This window comes from Dromaius novaehollandiae, chromosome 1 (genome assembly GCF_036370855.1).
Source record: "Dromaius novaehollandiae isolate bDroNov1 chromosome 1, bDroNov1.hap1, whole genome shotgun sequence".
Taxonomy (NCBI): domain Eukaryota; kingdom Metazoa; phylum Chordata; class Aves; order Casuariiformes; family Dromaiidae; genus Dromaius; species Dromaius novaehollandiae.
This window is the reverse complement of record NC_088098.1, coordinates 6,685,211-6,712,695: the sequence shown is the minus strand read 5'-3', so window position 1 is coordinate 6,712,695 and position 27,485 is coordinate 6,685,211. Positions and strand designations below refer to the sequence as shown.

Below are 27,485 nucleotides of genomic sequence, written 5' to 3'. Positions count from 1 at the left end.
ACCAAGCTAATCCCTGCTGCGATTACCATGCCAGTAACTCATGAATCAGATACTGCTTTTTTTCTTGCTTTGAAATGAATAATAGTGCGAACTAAGGAGATTTAAGCAGTTTTAACATTAACATAGAAAAACAGAAGTGTTTCACAAAGAAACAGAGCATGTTAACTATAAGTTTATGTTATAAACAAATTACACATTATCAGGCTGGATCTCATTAGGCTGCTGTATGTCTATCTCTGTACAGTTTATAACTTTGTTACATTAGAGTTATACAATCTTCATATTTCAAACTCATCAAATACTTACCCTTTTTGAAGAGATTTCCATAGAAATGATAGGAACTGGCTCCTAGGAAATAAGAAACATGTCCTTGCTTAGAAAACGAATGCCTTTTTACCATGACAATAAATTAGGTAAAATGGTGGTGATTATTACTTATTATGCACAGCTCTGCTAAATGCTTTAATTTTTTCTAAATTCCGATGCTACAGAAAGATGCGAGGAAATTATGTTCTTGAGAACAATTGCTTTAAAAGAGTTTATTTAAAATCAACCAACCAACACTTGTAATTCAAGATTATCAAATCTACAGGAACACTACAATTTCCCTGTCAAACATAATACCAGCTCTTGCCACCACTAAATACTTTTTGTGCTACTTGAGAGTGATGAGTGGAGTGTTCTTTATAACAAAACATCCACTGAAGATAAGATAAATATAGTAGGAATTCCTTCTCTTAGCATTTTCCTCTTTGTCCTCTGTTCAGGTTTCCTGAAGCAAAGGCAAAACACAGCCCTTAACAGACCTACTGAAAACAAGGTTTATCAAGAGGAGCAATTTCAGTGATTTTTCCCCAGATGATAAGTCCATAGCCACACTGCCTAAATTCACATACCAAATTTAAATATCTAAGTTTGGATGTTAGGGCTTGCCCATGCTATAAAGTAGCTCAGCCTCCTACTTTATACGGCTAACATGAGGAGCTGTGAATACTCACTTTGAGGATTTCATTGTACCACATGGGCCACGCACCAAATACTGAGGTCTAGTCATGGATAGTTCTTCTGCAGAATGGTGTTTTGCCTCAATAGGACTCAGGTTTTCCCACAGTAAACACAGATTAACTGACTCACTCTTTTTGGGCTTTGAGCTTTTTCTTGCTGGACTTCCATTAAGCTTAAAAGATTCTAGGTAAATTTTTGTTCTTGCAATTATGCCCTTTTAAATACTTAATTAGATATGAGGGAAAAGGAAATAAAATGCAGTAAGTTTCTAATAAGAGATTGCACTACAACCTCCAAGTATTTAAACAGAGTCTTCTCTTTGCTGCAGCGTGCTTCAGTACTTGGGTTGCAACTCCATTTCAGAAAAGCTTCAGTATAAAATTAAGTAAATGACTAGATTATTAGAGTTTCCTGTACACAGCTACTATATATTAAAGCATCCTCAGAATTTTTGGCATTTTAATTCTGAAGGAAATTCAAGACAGTTTTATGTATGCTTCATATACAGCACAATGCACCTTGAATACTTGCAGCTCTTCAAGAATCACTTCTTCCATTGATTCTGTCTCTTGATTGTAAATTGTAATGACTTTCAGCACAACTCCATTATCTGCGAATAGATTAAAAAATGCTAGTGGTTATAACTAGTGGAAACTTTTAAATGGCCTTCAATACATATTAAAATAACTTCTTCAAATTGATAAACTTATAAATACATATAATTTGTTGCATATTGCTATTAATTTTACTGATGACAGTAAGAGTTCTTACTCTTAGAAAATACAAACATGTGACAATTTGTAAAACAAGACCCACCAACACTGTGACATGCTCTAGACTATCTGGCAAATAAGGGAGTCAGCAATATGGTTAAGATGTCCCTGAGCTCCACAATTAATTGACTAGTATTTTTCAAACACTGGGTCATAACCTCTCGGTGAGATACAAAAAGAACAAAGAGGATGACAGTATTTTATGAGAAGAAATGAGAGTAGGCAGGAGCTCAGTTCCATCAAGGCAGGGAAGTGTAAAATGGCTATAATTATAGGATCTGAGATCTGATCTAGTGCTAGTTAGGAAACTACTAACTCTCCTTAATTGCTGGCAGCAGCTCCGTTCCTCCAGGCAAGAGTACAAACACCTTCAGGGGCTCCTTACATGGGGTTCTCACCCCCCACTATGGAAGCACTGAGATGCTGTTGAGTTGAGGATGTTAATCAAAGAAAGATGAACCAAAGAAGAGCTCCACTTCCAAAAAGCTTAAGAAACACTGCAGTTTAGAACTTTCTCTCTCTCTGTCAGTACAACTCTGTTACAGGAAATTAAAACACAAGAACAGCATCTGGTCTTGAACCACTTCAGCTTTGTCTTGCTGACTATTATTAGAGTAGTCTTGCTCTCCTTAATCCGAAAATCTGTCATCAACAATGGCAAATATCACTTCCTTTCTTCTGTTATTTCCAGTCATCTTTGATTTACAGGGGAAATATTCAGCAGACAAGCACTGGGAAAAAACAGTTCAGCAAAAGATGAAAGGGGCAAACATAAAGAAGAACCGTTAAAGTGGGGTCATACACCACTTCTCAAAGAGAAAATGTAATCAAAGGCATCCATTTTGTGAGGGAATAGTCGAAAGAAATTGCAGTCTGGGCTCAGATTTTCATAAATAAGTCCCTCTTCAAATCCTGCTGACAGACATGTGGACTGTTAGTCCTGACATTCAGACTTCTCCTTTGATAAACCTTTCTAACCCATGCAGCTACCCTAAGGAAACTTCTGCTATGCTGTGAGAGCCTGTACACTAATGTTACACTGCAGGTGTTGGTCTCAGATGAAAGATTAACCCTTTCTAATATTCTAATGCCAAGGGAACCCCTGAGTTTTTTGACGGGAGTTTTGCCAGAGTAGAGATTGCAGGATTTGTCTTAGATTTTCTGAAGCCAAAATTCCTGTGTTGGAATTTCTTGTCACCTGAGACTAGACATTTCAAGAAGTCTGAGCAGCTGTTAGGCACTAGTCCAACAAAGCTCTAAAGCACATACTTAACTGTAATGAACAGTCCCATTGGTTTCAACTTTGCTCAATAGAAGACTTGCACACAAGTATTTGATATAATATCTCAGTCATAAATGTAAGTGTAAAATACGAAAAATCTGGTCACCATTATAAAATCTGCTGTAGGGATTATGTAGAGACATAAATGACGCAAGTCATGGCCTAATCTTTTAGACGACATATTGATTCCAACATTTAAAAAGCTTAGAAAACAGTACTATTCTGCAAACATGCTTCTTTTGAATGTTCTCAGCACTGAAATGCGCTTATCAGAGGAATTTCGTTAGTAAAAAATAATTCACTGTAAAAGTGTTCCTTGACAAAATGGTCAAAGTGATTTGTGACACTGTTCCTGTTGTTAAACTGATAAATATGATTGTATGAATCCTTGGATATTTTCCAGACAGATTAGATGTGACCAAATTCATATCTAGTTCCAGGCTTTCTTCTTATTTTCTTATGCTTTCTTATTTTCTCACTTACCTTTAGTATGTGTATTTTCTAACTAGTATTCTCTAGCTGCTTAGTATAAGGGCAGTTCTATGATATATTTGACCTTATTCATATTTGTTTGGTAAGTGTGTTTGGTTAAAAAAAATACTCTTTAGACAAGGACTATGTATTTTAGGAAAACAGTGCAAGAGAAAGACAAGAAAACTTGGCAGAAAACTTCCAACAATTTCCTTTTGAACCATAAACTTGGGGATTTCCTCCTTTCCTTGAGCTGTGTAATAATGCAGGCTGAAAGCTGGCAGTTTCTTTTTAACAGTATCAGCTAGACTTGTGGTCTTCAGAGCTGGGAAGGCACACTTTGGACTAAAGCCGGTAGCTTGTGCTGATATTTTTGAAAATCATATCACCTCTGTTTCTCCTGGAGTCTAGGTCTCAGCTGAAAACTGAACTATGTTCAGTAGCTCCTTGCATTCTGAAGCTTTAAAAATAAGGTCACTTGTTCAGGAATTGAATTTAAGTTTCTTACTTTGAAAAAAAGAATGCTTAATTGTATACTTAAATCTGTTTTCCCAGTCTTTTTAACTGTTTTCTACCACTGTTTTTCTGTATAACTTTAGATATATACCTTAACATTTTTTACATGCTATCACCACAGTGAAATATATGTCTGTAATGACTAATCTCCTTTGTAAGACAGTTAGTGGTCTCTCAATGAAGACCAGCATAGTCATGCAAAGAGTGATTGTTTAAAAGGAATGCTGTCTCTATCATTTCTGGACTGTACGCAACTTAATTTCATTCATTCTGGAGGTCAAAAAGTTATTGTATCAACTATCCTCTTAACTTTAATTATTTACCTGTGCCAATGAACAAGACATCATATTGTCCATCTTCAGCTTCCACTCTATCCACTGCTATTTGCTTAAGATTGTACTTTCCATCTGTTTTAACTAGTATTGGTCTCTTATGAACAGGCTTGATGGGCTGATACATCAGTGGATGACTCCTTGCAAAATGGATGGCTTCATCAGGATAGTCTTTGGTGGTAGTGTACAGACCGCCATTCACTTTGCTGGCACACTGCAAAAACATAAAACACAGCTTATCCCTATGCTTTGGCCAATAAGTTGTCAGAGACAGGTCTTGTTTTCCACGGTGAAGACAACTCTACACACAGCCAAGCATGAAAACAAAAAACGTAGTAGGAATTGGGACAGTGCTTCATCCCAGTGCCTTATGCATGTATGGATTATTAATGATGAGAAGCGGAGAAAGCGAATGCTGAGCAGAGCCTTGGCATTCTCATGTCTATGGAGAGCCAGCTGCTTCCTATCTGACATACTAAGAGCTTACATTTGACCGCTTTTTTGGTTATATCTCTCTCTGAATGCACTCACAGAGTCTACACACAGATAACTATTATCACACTCTTGATATGTATGTGGTCATAAAGAAATGCAATCAGATGCACACAACATTTTATAGAGGAACTCTTAATTACACAGGCAAGGACTATTGATATCTTGGGGAGACTGCAAGGTCTATACAACAATGCTGGCCACATTTTCAAAAAGATGTTTTTGTTTAAAACAAAGTATTATTTTGTAAAGCATTCTTAGGGGTGAAATTTTGAAATATTGATATATTTAGGTTTTCAAAAAAAACCCATAGTGATTATTTCTTCCCCAAATTCATACTGAATCTGGCCATTGACATCTATTTACCATACATCAGGTAGGAGAAAGGGGTTTCCTATCCCAGTAGAGACAGCCATGTAAAGTCAGCAGAATAGTAACGCTTGGTATCAATCTCTAGTTTAGCTAGTTTTGACTGTGAAACGTATTACCATAAGAAATTAAGCACACTTAAAAATGATGCCAACAGCAAAAGTAATTCTTGATCTCAAAATTTCTAACAGTATTACATTTAATTCAGATTCCTAACTCATGATGGCAGTACTATATATCACAGTTTAGCTTGAAATCCCAATGTTTGCTTCGATCAACCTACCATTTTGCAAAGCAAATACACTTTATGTGAATGATTGATTGATTAAAAGAGGTTTACTCCTTTGGTCAAATGTGCAATTAGGGATAATTTAATGTGTTAGACATAGAAGTTAATTTAGGATGCTTTGTAAAGGACAGGATATAGTGTTCCCAGCTGAACATTGATTCTACATTTCCAATTTGCTTCACGATGTTTAACTGAAACCATTTATGATCAGACTGGAAATATCTCAGTAACCATTTAAATTCTCCGAATATTCATAAGACTGTGTGGTTTTAGGAACATTTCAAGCAAAGCCACAGTAGCAGGCTCTCCCTATTTAAATTGGATTTTCAATCAATAAAATGAAATAAAATACCCTTTATGTTTACTGAAAACAGTAATTTTAAACTTGTGGTCAACTGTAATTGACAATAACAAACTCCTGCACTTGTCAAGTGGGGCACTGTTTGTTTCCACTTTTTGGGCTTAGCTACAGGAAAGTATTTGTTCAGTGTTGACTTTGAAGTAATTGTCTAATCAACCTAGTAATGGAATTTCACCAGCTGTTTGCAATAAAGAGACAGAGTTTGAGCATTAAGACAGGCTGAACCTCTGCTTTCCATGCACCACACAGTATATCAAGGGAAAAGGCACTGCCAAGTTCCCTTGCGAAGTTCTAGCCCTGGAGAGATTTAATAAAAATGATCATTCACAGGCTTTTCGCTTTTAATTTAATAAATCAAGTTTTTCTAGAAAGGGAACAGTAGATGCAGCTGCTTCTGAAGTCTATCAACACCATTTTTGAGGTAAGTAATGTCATTCTCAAAAGCATCGCTGTCTAAATACACTAAGTGAATCAGCAGAGTAGGAACCTAGATTATGACAGAAGCGATGCTTCAGGCAGACTTTAGAGAGTGCCAGATTGTAGGGTCTGTCAGAGCCAGTGTAACTCTAACAGAGGTTTCCAATTTATTTAGCTTTAAGCTCTTTTCTCATTCCTTACAGACTCCATCTTTCCCCATTCAATAGCTAAGATCAAAGAACGCTGACTCTCAGAGATGCCTAACGGTAGCTTATTTTTGGTTCTTTGTCACTGCCACTCTTCTGTTTAACTGACAATGGGAAAAGTAGTGGGATTCAGTTTACCACTATGCTGGCCTCTTCTTTGGAGTGTGAAACCCAACACTGTGGACTAGAGCCCAAAACAAACTGTCTCTTCATGCTACTGGAAAAGCATTTAAAAGACCTCTAAACTGTGCCCTAAATGAGCAGCAAAAAATCAATGAAACCTCTGTTCGCTAAGGCTGGCATAGCCAGCTGGTCCAGCCTCTGATGTGCTCTCCAACCTGCAGAGACAAATATGATTTGAATTGATTAACACTTGGGAGAGACCTGGTTCCACAGCTAACTTGTTCTGTGATATTGGAAAATTAATTGCTCTGTTCTTTGGTATCTGTTTCAGCTCCTATGTCTTATCCTTGTCAACTTTGCTGGAGTTCTAGCTTGGCATTCTGTCCTTCTTCCTAAAGAACACCATTTAACCTTCAGTGCTAGTAGATATCAAATGCATAATGATTATAGTGATTAATCCTGAATTCCTGCTCATGTTTAACTCTTGTCCAGGTAAGACTTTTGACCATATCATCTCTGTGAAATACACAGCAATTTTGCAGCCCATGCATGGTACTGTCTCATTTTTTTTGGTCAATTATTCACATTGTATTTTTTCTATAGCAATGATCAAAGAGGAAACCAATAATTCCTTTGAATTCTCCTGTTTTGCTCAAACGTTGATAATTTACCTATCTGTTCTTCTATCCTGACTCAATACTCATGACTGACTTTGATCCACACCAAACAAAGGAAAAAAAATTGGTATTGACATCAGCGTTATTATAGTCAAGATGATTAAATCATATTTAAAGTGTTTAAAACCGAAATAATCTCTTTCATGGAGCATCCTCTTCTGCATTTTGACTTGTACTTCTAACACCAAGAGAAGCAGAGGAAAGCAATAATTTAAAATGAGAGAGGATGTGCATATGAAATACTACAGGGAGAAAAGGTGTATTGGCACAGACTGGATAAGCTAATAGGCCTTTCACCTCTCATTCCTGTGATTCAGTGATGAATTGCATACAATATTTACTTATGCATATGATTGCTTTTAGTATAAAAGAGAATATTGATTGAGTTGGCAAAGGTAAAAACATTAAAAGTAAAACTCCAGTAACTGTTTATTCCACTGTTAAATTCAAGAGAACAAACTCCTAGCCTACTAGAAGATAAAGAGGTGAGGTGTGAAAGCTGTGTGTGGCTTTAGCCAAACAGCTGTTAGAAATGTCTTTGCATCTCACAGAGTCAGAAACCTGCACAACGCAGACATGGTAAGGGGCAGACCTTCAAAGAGCATAAATAAAAACAGCTCTGCAGGAGATAACAGTCGCTGTGAACGGCTAAGTAGTTCCATTCCAGAAAGGTGTGGGGAGAAGAAGAAATCCCTGATCTGATCCTTCGCTGGGTTATCCTGGCACTGCCTGCTGCAATGCCTTTGCCTCCCGACTCACAGCGGGAAGCGGGAGGCGAGGGAGGCCCTGGCTGTACCTGACCTGCGAGACGGGGCCCTGCAATGCGGAGGGCACCCTCAAGTACCGCTGACAGGCAGTGGCATGCGAGACTGCTCTCCTCACACCCCGGCCTGGTAAGTGAGAATCCCTGGCTAAGACATTACAGCGATAGAAACTTCAGAAACACCTAAAAAGAGGGGGAAATAGAAACAGAGCTTCACATGAGGATTATGTGTGATGCCTGTGAAAAATCAATGTAGACATTAGAAATTCCTTGTAGAAATTAAGTACTTCTCTAAGTAATGTCTGTGATTTCCTCCAGAAATGCTATCAACTAAAACACCTAAATGCCAGGCAAGAACAACCCTCCTGATGCCAACTCCTGTATAATTTCAGAGTATGCTACAGTAGATGCCAGCTGAATTGTATATTCAAAATATATCTTGCTTCTTTTCTTCACTTACTGTCCACCTGGGGAAAAAAAAGTTTGTAAAGAAACTCATGCAAATTATAGAAAGCATGAGTATTTTTGCTCAGCTCTGTTCTTTGCAATATAGTTCCCATATCTGTGTAGTCTTTGCAAAGGACCCAGAATAACAATGTTAATAAGCTCAGGCATCTGATCTGGTGGTCGTAAAATCTAACTCACGAATCTCTGTGATCAAACCAACATATTTTGAGCATGCTAGATCATTACTTCTAGAAAGAACCAGACTTGATATAAGGATCTCCAGTGATGGAGGATTTGCCCCTTGCCTAAGAAAGTGACTATTAGTCACTTTTGTTAAAATCTATGTCTAATTTCTATTCTGTGCATTGATCTAAATTATTGAAATTTGATCCTTTTTCCAAAAAGAGATGAAAAAAGGAATCAGAACCACCTGATTTAAAAATAGAGAATTACAATTTTATTATTATTATTTTTTTCCTTTAACATTTTCTCCCTCTGTCCCTAACTGCCCTGGTTTTGGCAGGCAATAGAAAGAATTGCCTTGTGTAAGCATTATTTTTCCCTCCTAATAAACTTATTTACAGTGGAAAGTATTAAAGGTGAGTATGTGTGTGTGTGTGTGTGTGTGTGTGTAGTTTCTAGTTTATCCTGGATTCACTTTCTTAAACCAAATAAATTGGGATAATTTATTCTTCAGAAAATTCTGTAGGGAAATATAATTCATGGTTCACTCAAACCACTTAAATCAATTTGATTTTTCATTTATTTCTGTGGGAAGACTGAAAGAACAGTTATTCTAGGCTCTATAGAGTGTGAAGGTTGTGTTCCTTCCCAGGAGGGAACAAGAGCCCAGCTACTGTATCTGAATGCAGCATCTGATAAATCTCCTAGAGATGCCTCTCCTCCACTTATTGCCTGGGATCCTAACTTTGACACCACAGGATCTTATCACAAAGTTGCTGAATCTAAGCTCCAGTAGGATTTTGAAAAATCCTATATACCCCATGATTTACTTTGTGGAAATCTATTGTTACAATGCTTGATTAAACTTACTGCCATTTCACACATTTCCAGAAATACTAGAATATGCTTATTTTCAAATAAATATATCCTGAATTGTGAAATCAATAAGTACATTAATGTCAGTCTACTTTTTCTTTCCAAGTTCAGTTACTTTAACAAAACAGTGGAGAATAGATTGCACTTACTGAGCCAGGTCTAGGATAAGGTACTTTTCCTTCATACAGAGCCCAGTGGTATTCAGGTCCTTCTTTATGAGCGTATGGTCCATTGAAAGCTGCTCGAACACTTGCCATGTGGTAGACACATATAGCATATCCTCTAAATATATTGCTATAAAGTAAAATTCAAAGACATTATTAAAACAGTATGTCATGCATTCATTGCATATAATGCTGGTGTTACTATGCGATTAAGACTACATCACACTTCAACAGTGCGCAGGGAGAAACATTTCTTTGTGTTTCCTGTATGCTTTTCTTATAACCACTGTGTCTGATGTTCTTTATACAGTCTTTAACATATTTATAACATTTCTCTGAAACAGCTTGGTGCTGTTACCCAAAAATTTGAAGATGGTAAACAGACATGCTAGCTCTAAATTACTTGTTTACAGACACAGAGAAAAGACAGGCAACAGAAGTCAGGTCTTTGTGTCTTTGATTAGTGACCTAAACAGTTTACTATTTTCTTTCCCGTAGTTTTTTCCTACTCTTTATACCTTGGAAAGGTGGGAATAATCCCACCTTTTGACTGAATATTGCCTGAAATGAACAAGAATCTTCCTATGACATTGGCAAGAATAATGGATGGGGTTGTTAGTAAGACCATAAAGATCACTGTATATTGATCAACCTTTATGAAAGCATCTTTGCTACTTTTAAATTTTAGGGACATAGTTCTGAAGAAGCATTTTTTTTTGTTTGTTTTAAGTAGGCATCAATGCTCTCAGTAAAACAATTACCTCTGAGGAATCCAGAAGGCGATCTAGATCACTTTAATTAGATGTGATCTAATTAACTCTACATATTGTTTGCATAGAGAATCAGTAAGAAATGCTACGTGCCTATGTCTCTAGTAGACCAGATCTGCCTTACTTTCTTCCAAAAATGTGAATCAGGAGAGTGAAAGGGTGACAATAGTAAGCTGCTCCCCTCAACCAGTTGCAGCCTAAATTAACTGTTAGATCACTACGAAACAGTACTGCATGCTAATGCTTGAACTAGGCTGTTGTGGAAAAGGAGGCCACCAGCAACAGCACAACTAACATTTTAGACTTCACAAGAGGGCAGAAGGAATTTAAACCTGTATCACAGAGGCCCTCTGAAGGGAAGGCTTCAGGCTTCTCTCATAAACATGGAGGAGTGCATAAACTTGGGCACAACAATCAGAGGAATATTTGATTAATTTATGTCTTTCTAAGAAACAGTTAGACTGGATCACTGTGTGCAGCTTCAGGCTTCTGAATGTCATAGTGCGGTTTTTACATTAAAGAGGAAATGCACTGCGAATAGAACAGGGATTAAATTGTTTACTATATGTTTGCTATGCAGTATTTATCATACAGCTTGTATCTCCTCAATAGACTGTTCAAACTTTCCTCTACTGCTGTTATTATTTCTTCTAGTTGTTTACCTTGTAGTGTTGAAGAGTCCAAATATCACTGGGTTTTTGTTATCCCGAGTTTGTAGCAAAAACACATCCTCTGTAAAATGTAAATGCAATGTTATTGATAGCAAACTACTTTTCTCAGTCCCCAAAGAGACACTTTGTTGTTTGTTAAAGGTGTGATCTTATTTTACTCCTATATGCTACTCAATTTCATGTAGGTATTAAAAGTAGTCTTTAAAGACAGTATAATAAGTAAAGGCATAATTGATGATAGTCAACTCCCTAGGTCTAAAACTTCATATACCTTGGAATCAAAACACTGCCAACCACATCCTGTTAATGAATACAAGTACAACATTTAAGGGTAAGATGAATTATCATGGAAGTTCATATTTTATATGATGATTTTAAGTTTGTTACAGTCTAGGATATTTACCTAATTCATCAAAATGTGTATCAATTCCATTTCTCCCTGGCACAGAGCAGACTAGCCTGGTTTTGAGGAAAGTGCTCCATTTATTCACCAGCATTCGTTGTCCTCCCATGTCATTCTGTGTAGAAAGAAACAATTACTGATGGTAATTTGGATGAATAAGTCTAGAAGCACAAATATCTCTGCTGAATTACCCACTCCTTGTACCCTGTAATGTCAAAAGCATACATTTTCAAAGCACATGTCCATTACTGCCACTATTTCTCTGGAGACAGTTTTCAGTAAGATTGCAATGATCAAGTCCAATTTTCAGAAAGAGCTGTGGGTTTGTAAGAATTTTTTTAATTCCATATCAAACCTTTGGCTAGTTTGAACTACTGCAACCCTTTTATATTTCTCATTTTTCTTAACTGGATGTACCAAGTACATCAGCAAAGTTTAGCTTTGCTTTAGGAGCTCAGTGCTTCACTGATGCCCTGAAACTATCTACAGAGGTGGTACAGCTGGGACAAGTCTAATGTAAGCATCTACATGGTGCTCTAACAATGTCTCAGCAACCTAAAATTATTTGCCCTTTGTTGTGGTTGACTGATCTTTTTCTGCTGTTGGGACTGTCAAGTAGGGGAGGGGGATTAGTGCTACTTAGTGACAGGATTCTGTAACCTTCAGATAGCATCCTCAAAAGCATACAAAGCCTTATACTCAGGTAGACTGTATAACTGACAGTTGAAGGCTGTTTTAAGTTTTCAAGGCTCTTCTCACATCTTTAAACTACTGAAATTTGTTGATTTACTCAGCTTTGCATTGAGATCTTACAAAAACAAATAGACATCTTCTTTCCTCAAAAAAAGTAAAAATAGACAGGGTAGCTTCTCCTGAACTCCCAAACCTGGTACAGATCAGATGAAACCGTGAAGGCTGGAAAAGCCAGTTCTTAATAGCTTTTAATAGACAGCTAGCTCTCTTTATTTTTGGTATTAGCTAAATCAGATTTGATTTATAGCATACAGAGGGAAGGTTGCAAAGTTAATGTCTAGATGATAAAGCATTCAGAGTTTTGGACATGTGGAGGAGAAAGGTCTGTGGGATTTTGGGTTAACCCATGTTTAGAGATAAGAAATTCAGGTGGCTATATTTGAGACGAGAGGGAACTATTAAAATAATATATTCTGACATCTAACAGAACATAGGCCAAAGAATTATACTTCAGAGCTCAATGCAGGCTTGAATTCAGAATGCTAACTAGTGCTGTGAACATTCAGATCTTAGGTTGCAGTTTGGTACCCTGCATACCTCAGATATTTTAAGTCGCATGTGGGTACTCTGTAAGAGATTTTAATAAGCAATATGATGATGAGCATATGTGACATTTAACATACCATTCAACTCACAAAACATTTTTGACCTGAATCTTGCTTTATGTGCATCAGTTTTAGGAAAGTGTCTCCTACAGTTAAAGAAGGAAGGATGCAATTTGCTTCGAAAACCAAACTGAATGCTAAGAAATTAATTTATTCCTGCCTTTAATCAAGCAGATGTAGTCCCAATGGGAATAGGAGATCTCTTCTCATCAGCCTTACCTTTGGTCAATCAATAGAAGATGAATAGACCAAACTTCATCAGGTGTTAGGAGAGGATCAGTTGTGGGTAGGTTAAGCTGGGGAGCTCACATGTTAGCACTGCTCCTCTCCAGCAGCTACCTGTGTTCCCTTTGCTGTGAGTGGGAGCAAGGAGTCAAAAAGACCTCAATCCACTAGGCACATGGTGAGAGTGAGAATCCGATCATCATGCACGGCAGTGAGGGGGGCAAAACCTCTCATGTCTTTTCTGCTCCTCTTGGTAAACTTGTGCCTGGCTATAATAATAATTTGCTGGACAATTCAATCTTTTTTTCTAGTTTCCTTATCTGCAAAAAGGGAATGATTTTCCTCGGTGGCTGATGAGAGGAAGAGGAGTGACAAATGAAATGAAAGCACTCTGTAGACAGTTGACGTTTGGTCTCTCTTATTGTTCATGCATTAAAAAAGATGTTTTCAAAATTTACAACTGGCTGCAAAAGCCATCAGATTGATAGGATAGCTATCGACACTGAACAAATGGAGATGAGTCTTGTCAGGTCCTTGCAGACAGAATAGGAAGGCAAGAGGGTATGTCAGAGAGGGCTGGTGGTTGGCTTGTCCTGTCACCTGGGAATGCCAGGGGCCCTCAAGTTTTATCAGCTGTAAGAGCTGCAAAAGGCGTTGGACCTGCAGCCGATACTGAGGATGATGGAGTCATGATCTGAATAGAGAAGCTGATTGGCAAATGAGGCCTGTGGGCAGCTACTATTACTGTTACCACATATAAGCACAAACAGCGATGGAGTTAAATAACATGATTTCTGAACTGTGCCCTGCCTGAAGCAGAATTCTGCTTCAAGCCTAGATTTAGGGTTGGATTTGGAGTCTTCTAATGCTTGGGAGTGTTTAGATACAGGGTTTTCATTCAGACCGATATCTTACTCTCATATACACTAACTGATGCCATATTTCCCTGTGGGAGAAGGACCAAAAAAAGGAGCTTGCTTTTTTTCATTCAACTCAGGAATAAGGAAAAAAATCTTACCGCACACACGCGTCCTACTCTGGTATAAATGGCATGAGTGCTTGTCTCTGCCTCCAATGCTTTTTCAGTGAAGAAGAAATACACTTTGTTATCATCGTGGTCTTCATTGTCAGGAATCATGTATGAGCCAACAAACTTTGGTTCTTTAAAAGAAAACAAAAATGAGTTGAGGATCAAGTTAATTAAAACATTCTTTTATTTTTCAATCTTTAAAGTCAACTAGTAGCAAAGAGAAAAATAAAATAAAAGAATGAAAGATCTGTCAGTCAGAAAGCTACCATTGGGGAATAGGGTGATGGAAATAGGAAAAAATATATATATTTCATGTGTATGGGTATCTACAGAACATGTGGAAAATATTAGTATTAAACTATTTTTATAGCTCTAATTCACAAATCAATATTCCTTTGTATATGTGCATGAAAAGGATCTCTTTCTAGTCTTGTTCTCTGGGGTTTATATATTTAAATTTGGGTTAGAATAAAACTTGGTAGTGTATTCACATAACAATCTTTGGTGCCATACAAATCAGACATAGGAATGCCCACCTCAGCTTCAAACAGCCTTTTAGATAAAGAAAAAGGTCTGATAGCTCAGCCAATAGATGGTGAATGGACTCATAGATAGAACATGCTTTGTGCATCTTTGTCATGAAATAAAAACCTTCTGAAATTTTCCTGTTTTGACTTTTCACTGCAAAATTGAAACTACAAAGTTTGAACTTTGGTCTTTGCTGTATGCCTTTTCACCCCAAACCAAGCAGAGTAGTGAACAATTTCATCTCGCAGAACTGTAGCAAAGCTTTTACTAGTTCCTTAAATAAGAATGGCATTCCTTCCATTGTTTTGAGTTCTTAAGAGGCAGCGGATAATGTAAGTATTTTCTAAATTCTTGTTTTATATGAAAACAGTCTTATTTTTAAGACATTGCTAGAGAACTTTTGCTTGATAATTTTCTGAAGTGGCTTTTGTGGTGCATTTAAAAGTATTCTCTTGTTGCAAATTTGAAATTTCAAGTATAGAAGAAGTCTGAGGCCATAATTTCAAGATTCCTGAATTTAAAATAATGAAAACTTCCAGAGAAGGTTGAGAAGAAGAGAATGTTTACTTGCTTGTTGGTATCTCTATATGACCAGTTAAAACACACAGTTCAACAAAGGTCTGAATATTGGACTTAAGTAGATATAAGAACATTTCGAACACATATTTATAAAATTAATTTAATTGAAATTTGAGGTCCGATTCATTCAGGAAAAAGCATGCAACAGAACTTCTCTTTAGAGTCAAGAGAAAACTGCCCTGAAATTTTAGACAAAAAGCTTGCATGTTCTTTCTAGCTAGGGTCACTGAAAAGAGAATGCTCTGCCTATGAATCACTACAAAAAAGTGATTACTGACTCTCCTTGCCAAACATTAGCTGCAGCTCTGTCACTGTTAAGATGAAAAATGTCAGTACTATTGGAGCAAGACAAATCAAGGTTCAGATTCTGTATTTCACAGGAAATTTCAGTATTATGAAATTCAATTTTATTCCAAATTGAAGAGTAAGAAGCATTTTCTAGATTTCACATCACATGAATTTTCTCAGTATTTTTATTCTTGAATATTTGGATGTTTTTATTTAAAATTACATGATCTAAGTTTTTTTTATTTAACTGTATAATCTTCATATTTTTATTATTTTATGTTATTGCATGGCATCTCTATAGCACACAACTTAGCAAAAGGTTCAGTTGTTTTATTACAACAATAAAGACAAAATGATCTCATATAGAAATTCTAAATAGAAGCTCCTATTAATTAAATAAAGAATTTAAAAATATTACTTTCATTATATCTGAAATGTCATGAAATAATATAAAATATCCAGATGTAAAATAAAAATATTTTAAAAGTGAAAAATGAAGGATTCCAAAGTTGTACTGGCTAAATCCAATATGTAATCAGAATAAAGATTTCAATTTGTTCATCCTGCTAGGGAGTTTTATTGAAATCAAAAGAATTTCATTAAAAAGATGGTTTAATCAAATTCATCTGCATTGGATAATGTGTGCATCGATAATATATTGTTAATTTCTGGTTAACAGAAATTTTCTGGTCATATAAAACACCTCTGGTTCCATGTTCTTCCTTCTTCTACTTTCTGTACCTTTCAACAGACGTTCATTATCAGGTTCAGTTCGGATATGTGACATACGATTCATAGTATGAAACAGAGCAGCATCTCTTCCCCAGTAGTCACTGTAGAGCCCAGTAAAAAGTTCACCACCTATAGACCGCACCAAAAGAAAAAAAAAAAAGAAAAGATAATGTTCTACTTCTTAATTTCATTACCTATGATGGGAAATTATGATGATGGGAAAAGACTTGGCTCATTAGTCTTTGCTCAAATTCAGGTGAGAAGGTGAGTCAGTAAATTGTATGTGCTTTAAAGAGTGTGTAGACATTGTTCCAATCTGCACTATAATACATTTGCAGCTGGAACAGCATGAGGACAAAATTTTGAAACTTCGTTAATGGGCTCAGCCTCATTTTCAAAACTGACTCAGTGACTTAGGGATAGATTCACACACACAAAAGGTAGGCACTAAAATACCATCTAAGTGCAACGTCAGGCACCTAAATTGCCTAGGTGACTAGCCCTAGAGATACCTACCATTTGTCAGCACCTAAATGTTTACCAGAGTAAAGATCTCTCACTTTGCTTCTGGGTTTGCTTTTGAGCATGTCCTGAAATGCCCCAGTCCTAATTGCTTGGTCCCAGCACTGGAGGGGACATGTCGGTTTTATTATTATTTTAGAGATGTGGAATGGCTAGCAAAAAGACCATAGCAACTTTTGGAAGAGAAGAAGGGGTGGATGAGTGGACAAACAGGGGTCAGAAAATGAGATTAAAATGCAGCAGCAGGTTTCAGAGTAAGAATAGTGATAGCCGCCTTGAACCACTGATTTGGGAAACACTGTGTGGATACAGGTCAAGGCTGAACCAAGCTGGAATTCATAGGCTGGGCCTCAAACACGTCAGCATTTTCTGAGCATAGTTATCACATATGGTGTGTGCAAAACATGGCTGAAAAAAGATTTGTTAGTAAAGCACATGCTCAATATCCTGAAGGGCTGAATTCAGGTAGCTCCTCAGCCAGAGAGACAAAAAGCAGCACCCACTGCCTTAAAGTGAATTCCATAAACAACCAAAAAAGTTTGTTAGGATGAGGGGTCTTTCCAGGCAGCCTGCTGGAGTTTTTTCCCCTTCACCTGGAATAACTACTGCATGGGCATGACTTGCTAGCTGAGCAGACAGTGGAAAAGATCCTCTTTTTCTCTGCTACAGCAATAACATGTTTTTAGATCCTTAAAATTTTCATCAGATTAGGGCCAGGACCTGAGATCTCTTCCATCCTGCACAAACAGTGGTGAATATTTCCTGAAAAATTTATGTGCGCAGAAGTTGTGTTCGATTTTCAAAAGGGTTTAGGTGGCATTCACAAATTAAGTAAGCACTGTAAAATACCATGCATAAAATACTGAGTGCCAATAACTTTGGAAAAATCTATCTATAGTTGGGGACAACTATATGTGCATATGGGGACACATATATTCAAAAATCTGGCCTGTCTGACCCATCTAGAATTGTGATCCTGGATATATTTTACTTTCAGTGAAATATAAGCAGTAATTCTACATTGTAGTTGTACACAGGTGCATTTCTCTCTTAACTGACCAAGCATTAAGAGTAATATATTTTATATACCTGTGGGATTAAATTAGAAATTTGTTAGGCCTAATATTAAAAGTAGACAGTCATGGTCACTAGGTGGCAGCCTTATGTTATAGAATAATACAGGAGGCATAAACTGCGCAAAAAGAAGTACATAAATTATTTCCAGTTCTTTCTTGGATAATCTGAGTGAAGGTTTCAGTGACACAGCTTCCTATCTCCTAATCAAAATAAACACGACTGATCAATTTGAATAACATTTGTTGGCATTTATAAAGGAATATAGGAAAAGCAAAAGTTTTGCTTATTGGTCTCCCTGAAAGTGTGAATTCTGTTTCTGCTAAAAGATATATACGAATTTAAGAGTACCATAAGTCTATATAATGATTCTGAAAAGTTTAGAGGAGTTTGGCAGCTGGGGCTGGTTCACAGACCTCTGCTGATTCAGAGCTGAGCATAGTTTTCCCTTAGGCTTCATCTCATGAAGAATGAATATTACCTTGTAAAATACATGGTGGTGGTTTACTGTAAAATATTGGCAAGTGAAATTAAAAGTAAATATAAATTATTGCATCAGTAGAAGTTAACCAAAACTAATAGAGAGCTAAATTTTTTTTAAACAACTCAGAGGCTGCCAATGGAACTTGCCAATGTCTGAATAATGTTCCAGACAATGTTTACAACTAAAATTAATGAATTACATCAGTCATAAATCCCCCTTTAAAAATTTCCATTGGATAAATATATCAGACTGTTTTTTTATTGCAGATTATGGTGCAATAATACAGAACATGATGCTTCTATCATTTCAACAGGACAGTGAAGCATGGAAAAGGCATCAATCCAGGGCAAAGAATTCTTCACATATTGCTAGTAATTAAGACAGACATTTAGAAGTCCAGACATTCAGAAGTTCTGATATGAAGCTTATTCATTCTGTTTAGCACATGTAAAAAGTATCAGTATACGTAACTAAATTGCTGGTGTGGCATTCCACCATAAGCCAGAGCAGCTGATCGCTGATTTTATCTGTGACATCCTGGGAGGAGCACTAGACATCTTAGTCTTGGCTTCCATGAAATATATTGTAGAGATACAGAAATTAAATCTGATTTTTACCCTGGAGTGTTACTAAACATGAGACAAGTAACAACTGTGAATAGACAGGTGAAGGACTCAAGAAAGCAATGAGATGATACCGATGGGGCTGGCAAAGATTTCAACACAAAACATTCAACATAATTCTGAAAACTTTTATGTGTTTGACAATAAGAGGATCTTCTCTTTTCTTCTTCAATAGGCTTTTGATCATGTCCTTTCAATCCACATAAAAATTCTAAGAGCTGGTAGACTTTTACATGTGCTTCCATGTTTAGAAGTTAGTTGGGGGTGTGTTTTGAAAAATCCTGGCTAGATTTCTTTTTTCTCTCTATTGAAGAGATCTAGCTACTATACAAACAGCTCACCCCAATCTTGGTCGTAGGGTTTTATACTGCTGCTCAATCACACTAATAAACTTATATCTTCCAGTGAAAATCAACTGTAAATTGAGCAATACCATAGAGCTTTCACCACTCCTTCTCTCTTACAGTCAAAACTCAGCCTCAGGAGGGTTTGTATTAACATATATTTGAAAATTGCTCCCTAAAATCTAACTGATAACTCATCTTGGTTTCTCCAGCTAAAAAAAATAATCCCATCGCCCTCGTATAACACTTTTAGCTCAAGTGATAACAGGACACTTTTTAGGTATTCATTTAGCTACTATTCATTTTCAGAAAGCAAGTACACCAAAGTTTAATTGGGACCACTTAAAAGATATTTTTATTTTTTGCCCTATTTTTGGAGGGAAAAATGAAAGAAATCAAATGCAATGTTTTTTCCTCTAGAAACAAGAAGAATTCCTAGATGATGAACCTTAAAGTGAAAAAGACTGAAGCACAAAATCTTAGAAAATACTGATAAAATTTCAAAGTTTATATAGCACTCTTTGCTTTCCCTATTTTAATTGTTTAATTAAGTGTTTGGATATTGTAATTGTATACCATAAACATACAAGCTACTCACGGTGGGTGAGCTCACAGTATTTCTGCAATCATAATGTAAATGATTATTGTCAAGACTTGAAGATATGTCAATTAAATTAGTACATAGGATATATATGACTACATAGAAAACATCCAGGGAAATGTTTCACTAGATTTAGGTCTATTCATACTTACCTTTCTTAATACACTAAAAATGCCTTTCATATGCAAAGTTAGACAGAACATATAAAAAAAAATTTGAGTCTGACTTTGTTCTGATCTCTTTTCATGACACACAAGTTAACTTTGCGAGGAAGAAACATGCTTTCAGCAGCAAATATGATGGCTGAAGTATTTTTTGTTTTATTCTTGCTTTAATACCCATGCATGCTTTGCATAAGGGGGTTTCCTATTACTAATTAAGAAGCCATATTTACCATCTTGATACAGCTGTAGGCATGTGCAGGCATTCATTTAAAGCATTTAGTATGGGCATTGCATTATAATAGACAGGCTGCTTCTACTTCAGAAGTGGGTTTCCTTCATTTGTTTTGGACATTTTTGTGTATCTGCTTCAGACTGAAAGAAGTAATGGAAACACAGGCTATTATTCCTCAGTAGTACTTCTTTTTGTGTGAAATCCCTATTGTATCACTTTCTGTGGAGTGGACTAACTCTATTATGAATAAAAGAGTAGAAGCTAAGCAGCATGTTTCATGTGTTTCCCTCACTGTCAGCCATATCTGCCTTTCTATTTTTTCATTAATCACAACTAAAATTAGAATACAAATTCACATACTGATACTTTTCAAAGTAGAAAACCACTAATTTGAAAGAGGTTAATTATTCCTGAGCTGGTGAATAACTAAGTATCCTAGTATATTAGGTGTTTTGGTTTTTTTTCTGTCTGTCACTCAATTATTCTGTCTTCTGTTCTGAGAGAAAAATGTCATTTTTTAGTTTGTTTTTTAGAGTAAATAAAAAAGATAGAAATGTATGAAACTGTTCTAAAACTGTTCTAACAGAGACTATTATCAGAATGGATTCTTTTGATGGAAAAATATTCAAATGTAATAAAAGTTTATCACTACTTGCTGATGAAATATTACAGCTATCAAAACACACAGGCATAAACTAATTTATCAGCTTTCAAGAACTACTGTGGTCTAAGTTAATCAGTGTGCATGATCTGATATCAAAAGCAGTTTTGGCTATTGGAAGCAGATGGGAGAGTTCATTAGAAATAAAAGCCAAACATTATAAATTTATCTAAACACATACATTTTATTCAACCTGTATGCCATCCAACATCCATTCTGTTTCCTGATGCTGACAATAAATTTCTAAAAGTTAATTGTTCATAAACTGAAGAATTCATCACAAGCTACTTTACCACGGGGTCAGATAACCTGTAATAAAACTTACTACAGCATGGATATTTAGTTTTAAAGCCAAGTCACGAACTATTGTTTTGTTGAAGAAAGAATTTTAACTGAAGTGTTGAAATACATGAACAGATACAGCACAAGAGCTTCTCTTTCTTCCTAAATTAATCTAACTATATCTGGTTCTAATTAGGTATGCTGCAGACGATCTTTCAAGCTGAATAGCGTTTAAACTTTTATCAAAGGTATGTAAAGTTTCATTGTTAGTCTAATCCTCACTCTTCATCATTTGCCACCCTGGTGCAGACCGCTGCGTATTAACCTGAATTAGTTCTGCTTCGTACAGAGGTGGAAGCAGATTTTGAAACATTCTGTTAGAGAGGAAAAAGACAAAGCTGGGATGTGAAAGCCTGTGTTAACAGGTTTGTGTACAACCTGGTCAAGGACACACACATCGGCTGCATCTCTGCAGGAGGGCCAAGGCCACTGGCAGCCCTGGAAGCAGGCTCCAGGCATGCTCTGACTCCATCCCAGGAGGAGGCCAGACTGTGCTCTGGTCCCCTGTGGCTACAGAGTCAATTTCTAAAAAAAAAATGGAGTTCACAAAGAGGAGAGGAACGTCCAAGCTTTGGGAGGGATGACTAGAGGACCAGCACTCACAAGTGCGTGGTGCAGTTGGCAGCTCCGACAATGGGGACATGCCCACCATGTGCTGGGACCAGGACTCTGGCTGAACGAAGGAGCATCATCTTTCTTTAAAGTACACTCAGCCTTAGAGGGCTCAACTTCATTTTCAAAAAAAAAAAAACTTTAATATGCCCCATATTTACATCTAAGTCTTTCACCCTCTTCAAACTGATATGTGCAAAGCTAAAGGACCTACATTCTGTAATCTGAAGATCAGACTGAGGAATTAATTCTGTTCATCTGATAAACTGTGTGTCTCCAGTCAGTAGAATACACAGAAATACAAATTTCTTTAGGCTATTCTTCAATAGTGTTTACTTCCAATTGAAATGAAAATAATAAACACCATTTAGAAAGTTCATATAGTTTTTAAGTGCAATTCTATGTTCACTTGAATTTTCTCAGAAATAGTTGTAACCAGTCTATTTATTCTTTGTATTTGAAAGCTGATTTTCCTGGTGAAGATTTACGTTTATTCCTAACAGAAAATACATTTTCAATGAAGTTGACATTTCAAGAAATCTTTGTTTCACAGAAAACTGTTGGCATTCCACCTAATTTTGAAACCTTGTTTGTGTCTAAATGATAAATAGCCTCGTAATGAAAATTCTTACAATTCTTGTATAGTCAGTAAAGAAACATGAGTAGGTGTGACTATTTCTGCAAGACCATCATTTTTGTCTAATTAGTTTCGTAAACTTGAATAGACAGGATTTCCCAGTGGAGGCCTAGAAAGCAGCCTCTAAATAACTTTCTCAGGTCTTATTACTCTTGATGAAAAGATGAAAGTTTGTCTGTTTTTTGCACTTGTATCAGTGATCTGATAAAAATACGTGACCTCCCCCTGCTCCTACTCTGGCTGCTTTACACAACTGTTAGCTTTATGAGCTGGATCTCATAACCCTTTGTCAGTGGATGCTCAAGAACCACCTTATATCAGAGGAAGGGCTTATATAATGAATATCTCTTTCAAGTAAAATTATAAGGATCCATAGGACCTCCCACAATTCAGGCAAACTAATGAATAGGCCAGGATAATGAGCAATAATCATCGGTCTTGAGGTGTTCAGTGGGACAATCTGGCTTCCATTTAAGCAAATAAAATTCACACTGATCTCACAGTAGGAACATGATCAGGTTAATTTATTTACTTAGTTATGTCTGAGTAAAGGTTGTGAAGGACTTCAAGATTAGACCATGAGGTTTCAGGCCTACAGCAAATTCCATGGGCTGAATCTTTGTTCTCATGCCGAGCTAAGGCTGGAACCTGTTAAAAATTGCAGGAAGAATTTAGAAACAAGTGTGGAGGATAAGCATAGCAATCTTTACTTCATGGATTTTGGAAGGTCAGTCAAAATACCTTTTTTTTCTAATTCTTTCATGACTACTTAAGTCAATAACTATTAAGAATTTGAGGAACAATGTTTGATTAGCAATATTTTGAGGAATCACTACAATTTGAAAGATTTAACATTATTAGTGGAGATTCTTCTTTTAAGTAGTTTGGTGATGTAAAGGAATGAATAGACCTGGCCTGTAAAAATATGTCTGTCACTCATAGCCAATAGTTCCCTATCGCTATGGGTGACCAATATCATTTTAGCTCATAATTAGAGACTTTAGCAGTCTGATTTTAAGATCCACTTTTAAGATTTGAAGTCAAAAGTAAATGTTGAAGGGTCTTTAAATCCTAAACCATTTTTATCCCTGAAAAGTTGAAAATTTTTACTTGATCCTTGGGCTCTTTTTTTCTAGCTCTCTCTTTCAGTGACTATTCCTTTTGAATGCTCAGTTTTCACCTTGTTTACGTTTCCTAAAAGCACAAAGCCAACGTGTTACTCCCTAAATGCATCTAACTTTCACCCTTTACCTGCTGTTCCAGTCTATTTTTAGCCAACGTACTATAGTATTGCCAAGACTGTATTTACTTTATCTCACAAAATGTTTTCAGGAACACATTAATGGGTAAAAACACATGGTTTGCTATACTAGAACGTCTAAGGTCCCAGACTTTGTGTGATATACTCACCAGCAAGGCACAGTGGAGTGCTATCTCAACACAGTTTTCTGGCACTGTAAGACTTAGACTGAATCCTGTTTTTATATGTATCAAGTAAAAGATCAACCCTCCTAACAGAGAATCATCAGAAAGCAAGTTTTGGGTAGCTTTATTAGAAGGTGTCAAAAAAAGTCTTCTATTTTGAGCTTTAAAAATCTATATTTCACATAAACAGCAAATGCCTCAGATATGAAAGGTTAAACTTGCAAACATTTTTATAGGATGCCTGTTATTCAGATTAAGTCTCTGAAGATGAAAAATACTAATTTTTGCATATTTCTCACAGGTGTAAAAGACTAAGCTAAACATACTGTTGTGCTTTGAAGGAAAGCAGGAAATTATTATTCCTAAAATTACATGACAACCAATTACCCCTGCAGAATGGCGCACATAATATACCATCTACTCACTTTTATGAGACACACTGGCTGAAGTTATCGCTGCCTGGAATGCAAAATTAATGTGGCCAGCACCATTAGGATTAAGTCTGACATGTGGAAGGTTGCAATGAAAAGCTGACAACACCTTGGAGTGCTGAAGAAAGAGACTTAGGATGACAGACTGACAGGACCGTGAAGTTTGTGACATAAAGATCATTACCAATTAAGATGGAGGTGAAGGAAGAACGGGGGTCAAAAGGGCACCTGCCTCTTCCTCTCTCAAATTTGTGCGATTCCAGTTGAAACAGATGATCCTTTAAGAAAAAAAAAAATCACAGAAAACAGCATAAACCCTACAGGCAAAGAAAAAAAAAACCCGTAGAGACCAGCTTAACTTAGTTATACCTTTGTTCTGGACAGACTTCATTCGGGAGAAAACACAATTATGATTGCTTACTGTTATATTTGTCATGAAAATTTCTACAAAGCACCTTTATGTGTGCACTGCCCAAAAAGAGTCTTTAAAAATGCACTAAAATTAGTGTTTCATTTCTATGGCAATAGGGAGTAAATGTTCCTCTATCTTTTCTCCAAATTATCTAAACATTAGATAGATGTCTAACCATGGAATGTATTTTCCCTTTTAAACATTTTTTTTGAGTAACTGTTTAATATATCATGCTGTGTTATCTTCTGTTGGTAGCTTTGAGACTTTTATATATCTTCTCCATGCAAGTAAGTTTTAGGAATGAATCCCTGATTAGAGTTTTCAGAGCAGATGTGATTTCTGCAGTGGATTTACCAGAAAATTGTCTGATTACTTTTTGTATATATATGTTAACAAAAAAAAAAATACAACAAAACATGGAGGAAAGATAAGAGGAATAAAAGGCCAAACAGACAGAAAGCTAACCTATGAACACTTCGTAAAAAATATGCCACCCATCAATCCCATGACTAATACGCATTATGATATTTTGACAGTTCAAGTTCTATGTCACAGTTTTACTCCAAAGGCTAATGAAACACAGATTATGTCAACATATCAGAGAAATTCAACCTACCTACTCAAGTAAACTAATCTTAGACTCAGGTTGTTAATATGCTAAAGGCGAATGTCTTGTCAGGCATAAAATTACATGTGACAAGACCCCACGTCACCTAGAACTTTGAGGTAGTTTTGCTTTTCATAGACACAGAAACCTGGCTTTGTGTCTGCTCTCTGTAACGCTATATTGGCCCTCTCCTTCCAGATCACTCACTTAATGTCCACCCATCCCATCCAACAACCTACAAAACCTGCCCCTTCCCAAGCAAATGCAGTTGCTCCTAGGCCAATAGCAATATTCCCTGCTCTTCTGGTAGTTTCACCTATGCTAGTTATGCTCTCCTAAGACAAACATAAAATACATACTAGGAACAAACAAACAGAAGAGATATTGCCCATTGCATGAGATGGAAAACTGGCAAGAGAAACAATAATAAAAGAGCTAAGTACTGAAAGAAAAGGTTATAAGGAAAGTGGGAAAATTGTATATTATTTCCCACTCTGATGAACAATGGAATTTCTCCATGTGTTTCATTTAAAGCAATTTATTTTGAATTCATCACAAGCTCCTCCACTTCAAAACATTAACATTGTTCAGTCCTTAGTCCCCAGATCAGCCAAGCCGATGTGCCTGTCTATTCCCATCTGTCTAAATAATACATGCCATTTTGCTGTAACTTCTGGTCAAAAAGTAAGAATCCCATTAGTTGGAGAGTTTCCATAAAATTGGGATGTAACCCAGAATACAGCTCCAGAAAAATAAAACATCTGTTTTGTATGTACGTGAAATATAAAAGCCATTGTGAAATAAAAATAACAAGCAAAAACCAAGGAAACATTAGAAACAGTCTTAAAACCCGTGAGGTAAGAAGGCACTCAAAATCTCGTCTTTCCAGAAGCTCCTGTGTTGTCCAAACCCAGGCACGTTATCCTGTATAGCGAATGATGTTAAAGCTGAAGATAAGGCAGCAGAAAAGAGTCATCCTGGGTAGAGACTGGTGTTGCAGACATATTGTTTTCTGCTGAATCAGCTTCAATTGCACATCAGTAGTAACTATTCCCACTATGTCAAACAGAGAAGAAATGTTTCCTGGTGTGTGGAAATCTCAACCCCATTCCATACTTTTTAAACATCACATACCAGTTCTGTTTCGAAACTAAATACCATAATATTGTGGGTCAACGGTAGAAAAAGAACAGTAAGAAGAACTCAGAAAGGGAAAGAAAAAACTTTTCAAAAGCACACAAATGGACTAGGGAGTCATTATTGTCATAAAATGTGATTTAAGAAGTATTTCTAAAAAGAACCTGACTGCCTGATGCTCTTTTTTTCACAAATCAGGTATTAAAATATAAATTATTTATGAAAAAGCTTCTCTTCTAGGATATTGACTAAACTAATTGTCAATATATCAGTTCAATAAAGGAAAAATACCACAATTTTTTTGGAAGGGAAGATTTAGAAATAAGTAGAGAGATAAATTGAGAGTTACAGATTTAATAGTTTTTTTTCTAGTCCTAATGCTGTCTGTTCACTTTTTCTGACTATAAAACAAAAATGGAGTTGCTAAGGAAAAAAACAACAAATTTAAAACGGATTAAAGAAAAGCATATCCAAGCAAAGTGTACAAGATGAGGTGCGGAAACAAAAATATTTCGCATCAATACTTGAAGAAGTTTTATTACTCATATTTTGTGGTTTATGTTTAATCCTATATAGGGAGCTGAATTTTTTGTACTGGAAGGCAAGAGATCCCACCTGTGCATCATCAACCACGGGGCATGTCCGTGCTACAGATGGGAGTTGTTGTGAGCTGCTGAGCCTGTTTTCTATGCTATCGAACAACGCTTGATGCTTTATGGAAACTGTACTACCCAGAGAAGTCGACCAGACATTTCCAAGTATATGTGCACTGTCTTTTCATTTGTAAATACCCAGACAAATTTATTGTATGCTTAAAGCACCGACAATACTGCAAATGCTGATTATA

At 36.4% G+C, this 27,485-nt stretch overlaps 1 protein-coding gene across 1 annotated transcript in view; it reads right to left on the bottom strand.

Annotated features, from left to right (window-relative positions):
- SEMA3E (semaphorin 3E) overlaps positions 1 to 27,485 on the bottom strand; it is a 143,138-nt gene that overhangs the window by 16,309 nt on the left and 99,344 nt on the right. The window contains exons 5-13 of the mRNA XM_026119366.2: positions 24,667 to 24,760; positions 16,340 to 16,459; positions 14,192 to 14,334; positions 11,591 to 11,705; positions 11,179 to 11,248; positions 9,732 to 9,876; positions 4,371 to 4,593; positions 1,524 to 1,615; positions 307 to 348 (exon numbers count right to left, since the gene is read on the bottom strand). Of these exons, the coding sequence (XP_025975151.1) occupies positions 307 to 348; positions 1,524 to 1,615; positions 4,371 to 4,593; positions 9,732 to 9,876; positions 11,179 to 11,248; positions 11,591 to 11,705; positions 14,192 to 14,334; positions 16,340 to 16,459; positions 24,667 to 24,760 (1,044 nt within the window). The remainder of the gene's footprint in view (positions 1 to 306; positions 349 to 1,523; positions 1,616 to 4,370; positions 4,594 to 9,731; positions 9,877 to 11,178; positions 11,249 to 11,590; positions 11,706 to 14,191; positions 14,335 to 16,339; positions 16,460 to 24,666; positions 24,761 to 27,485) is intronic.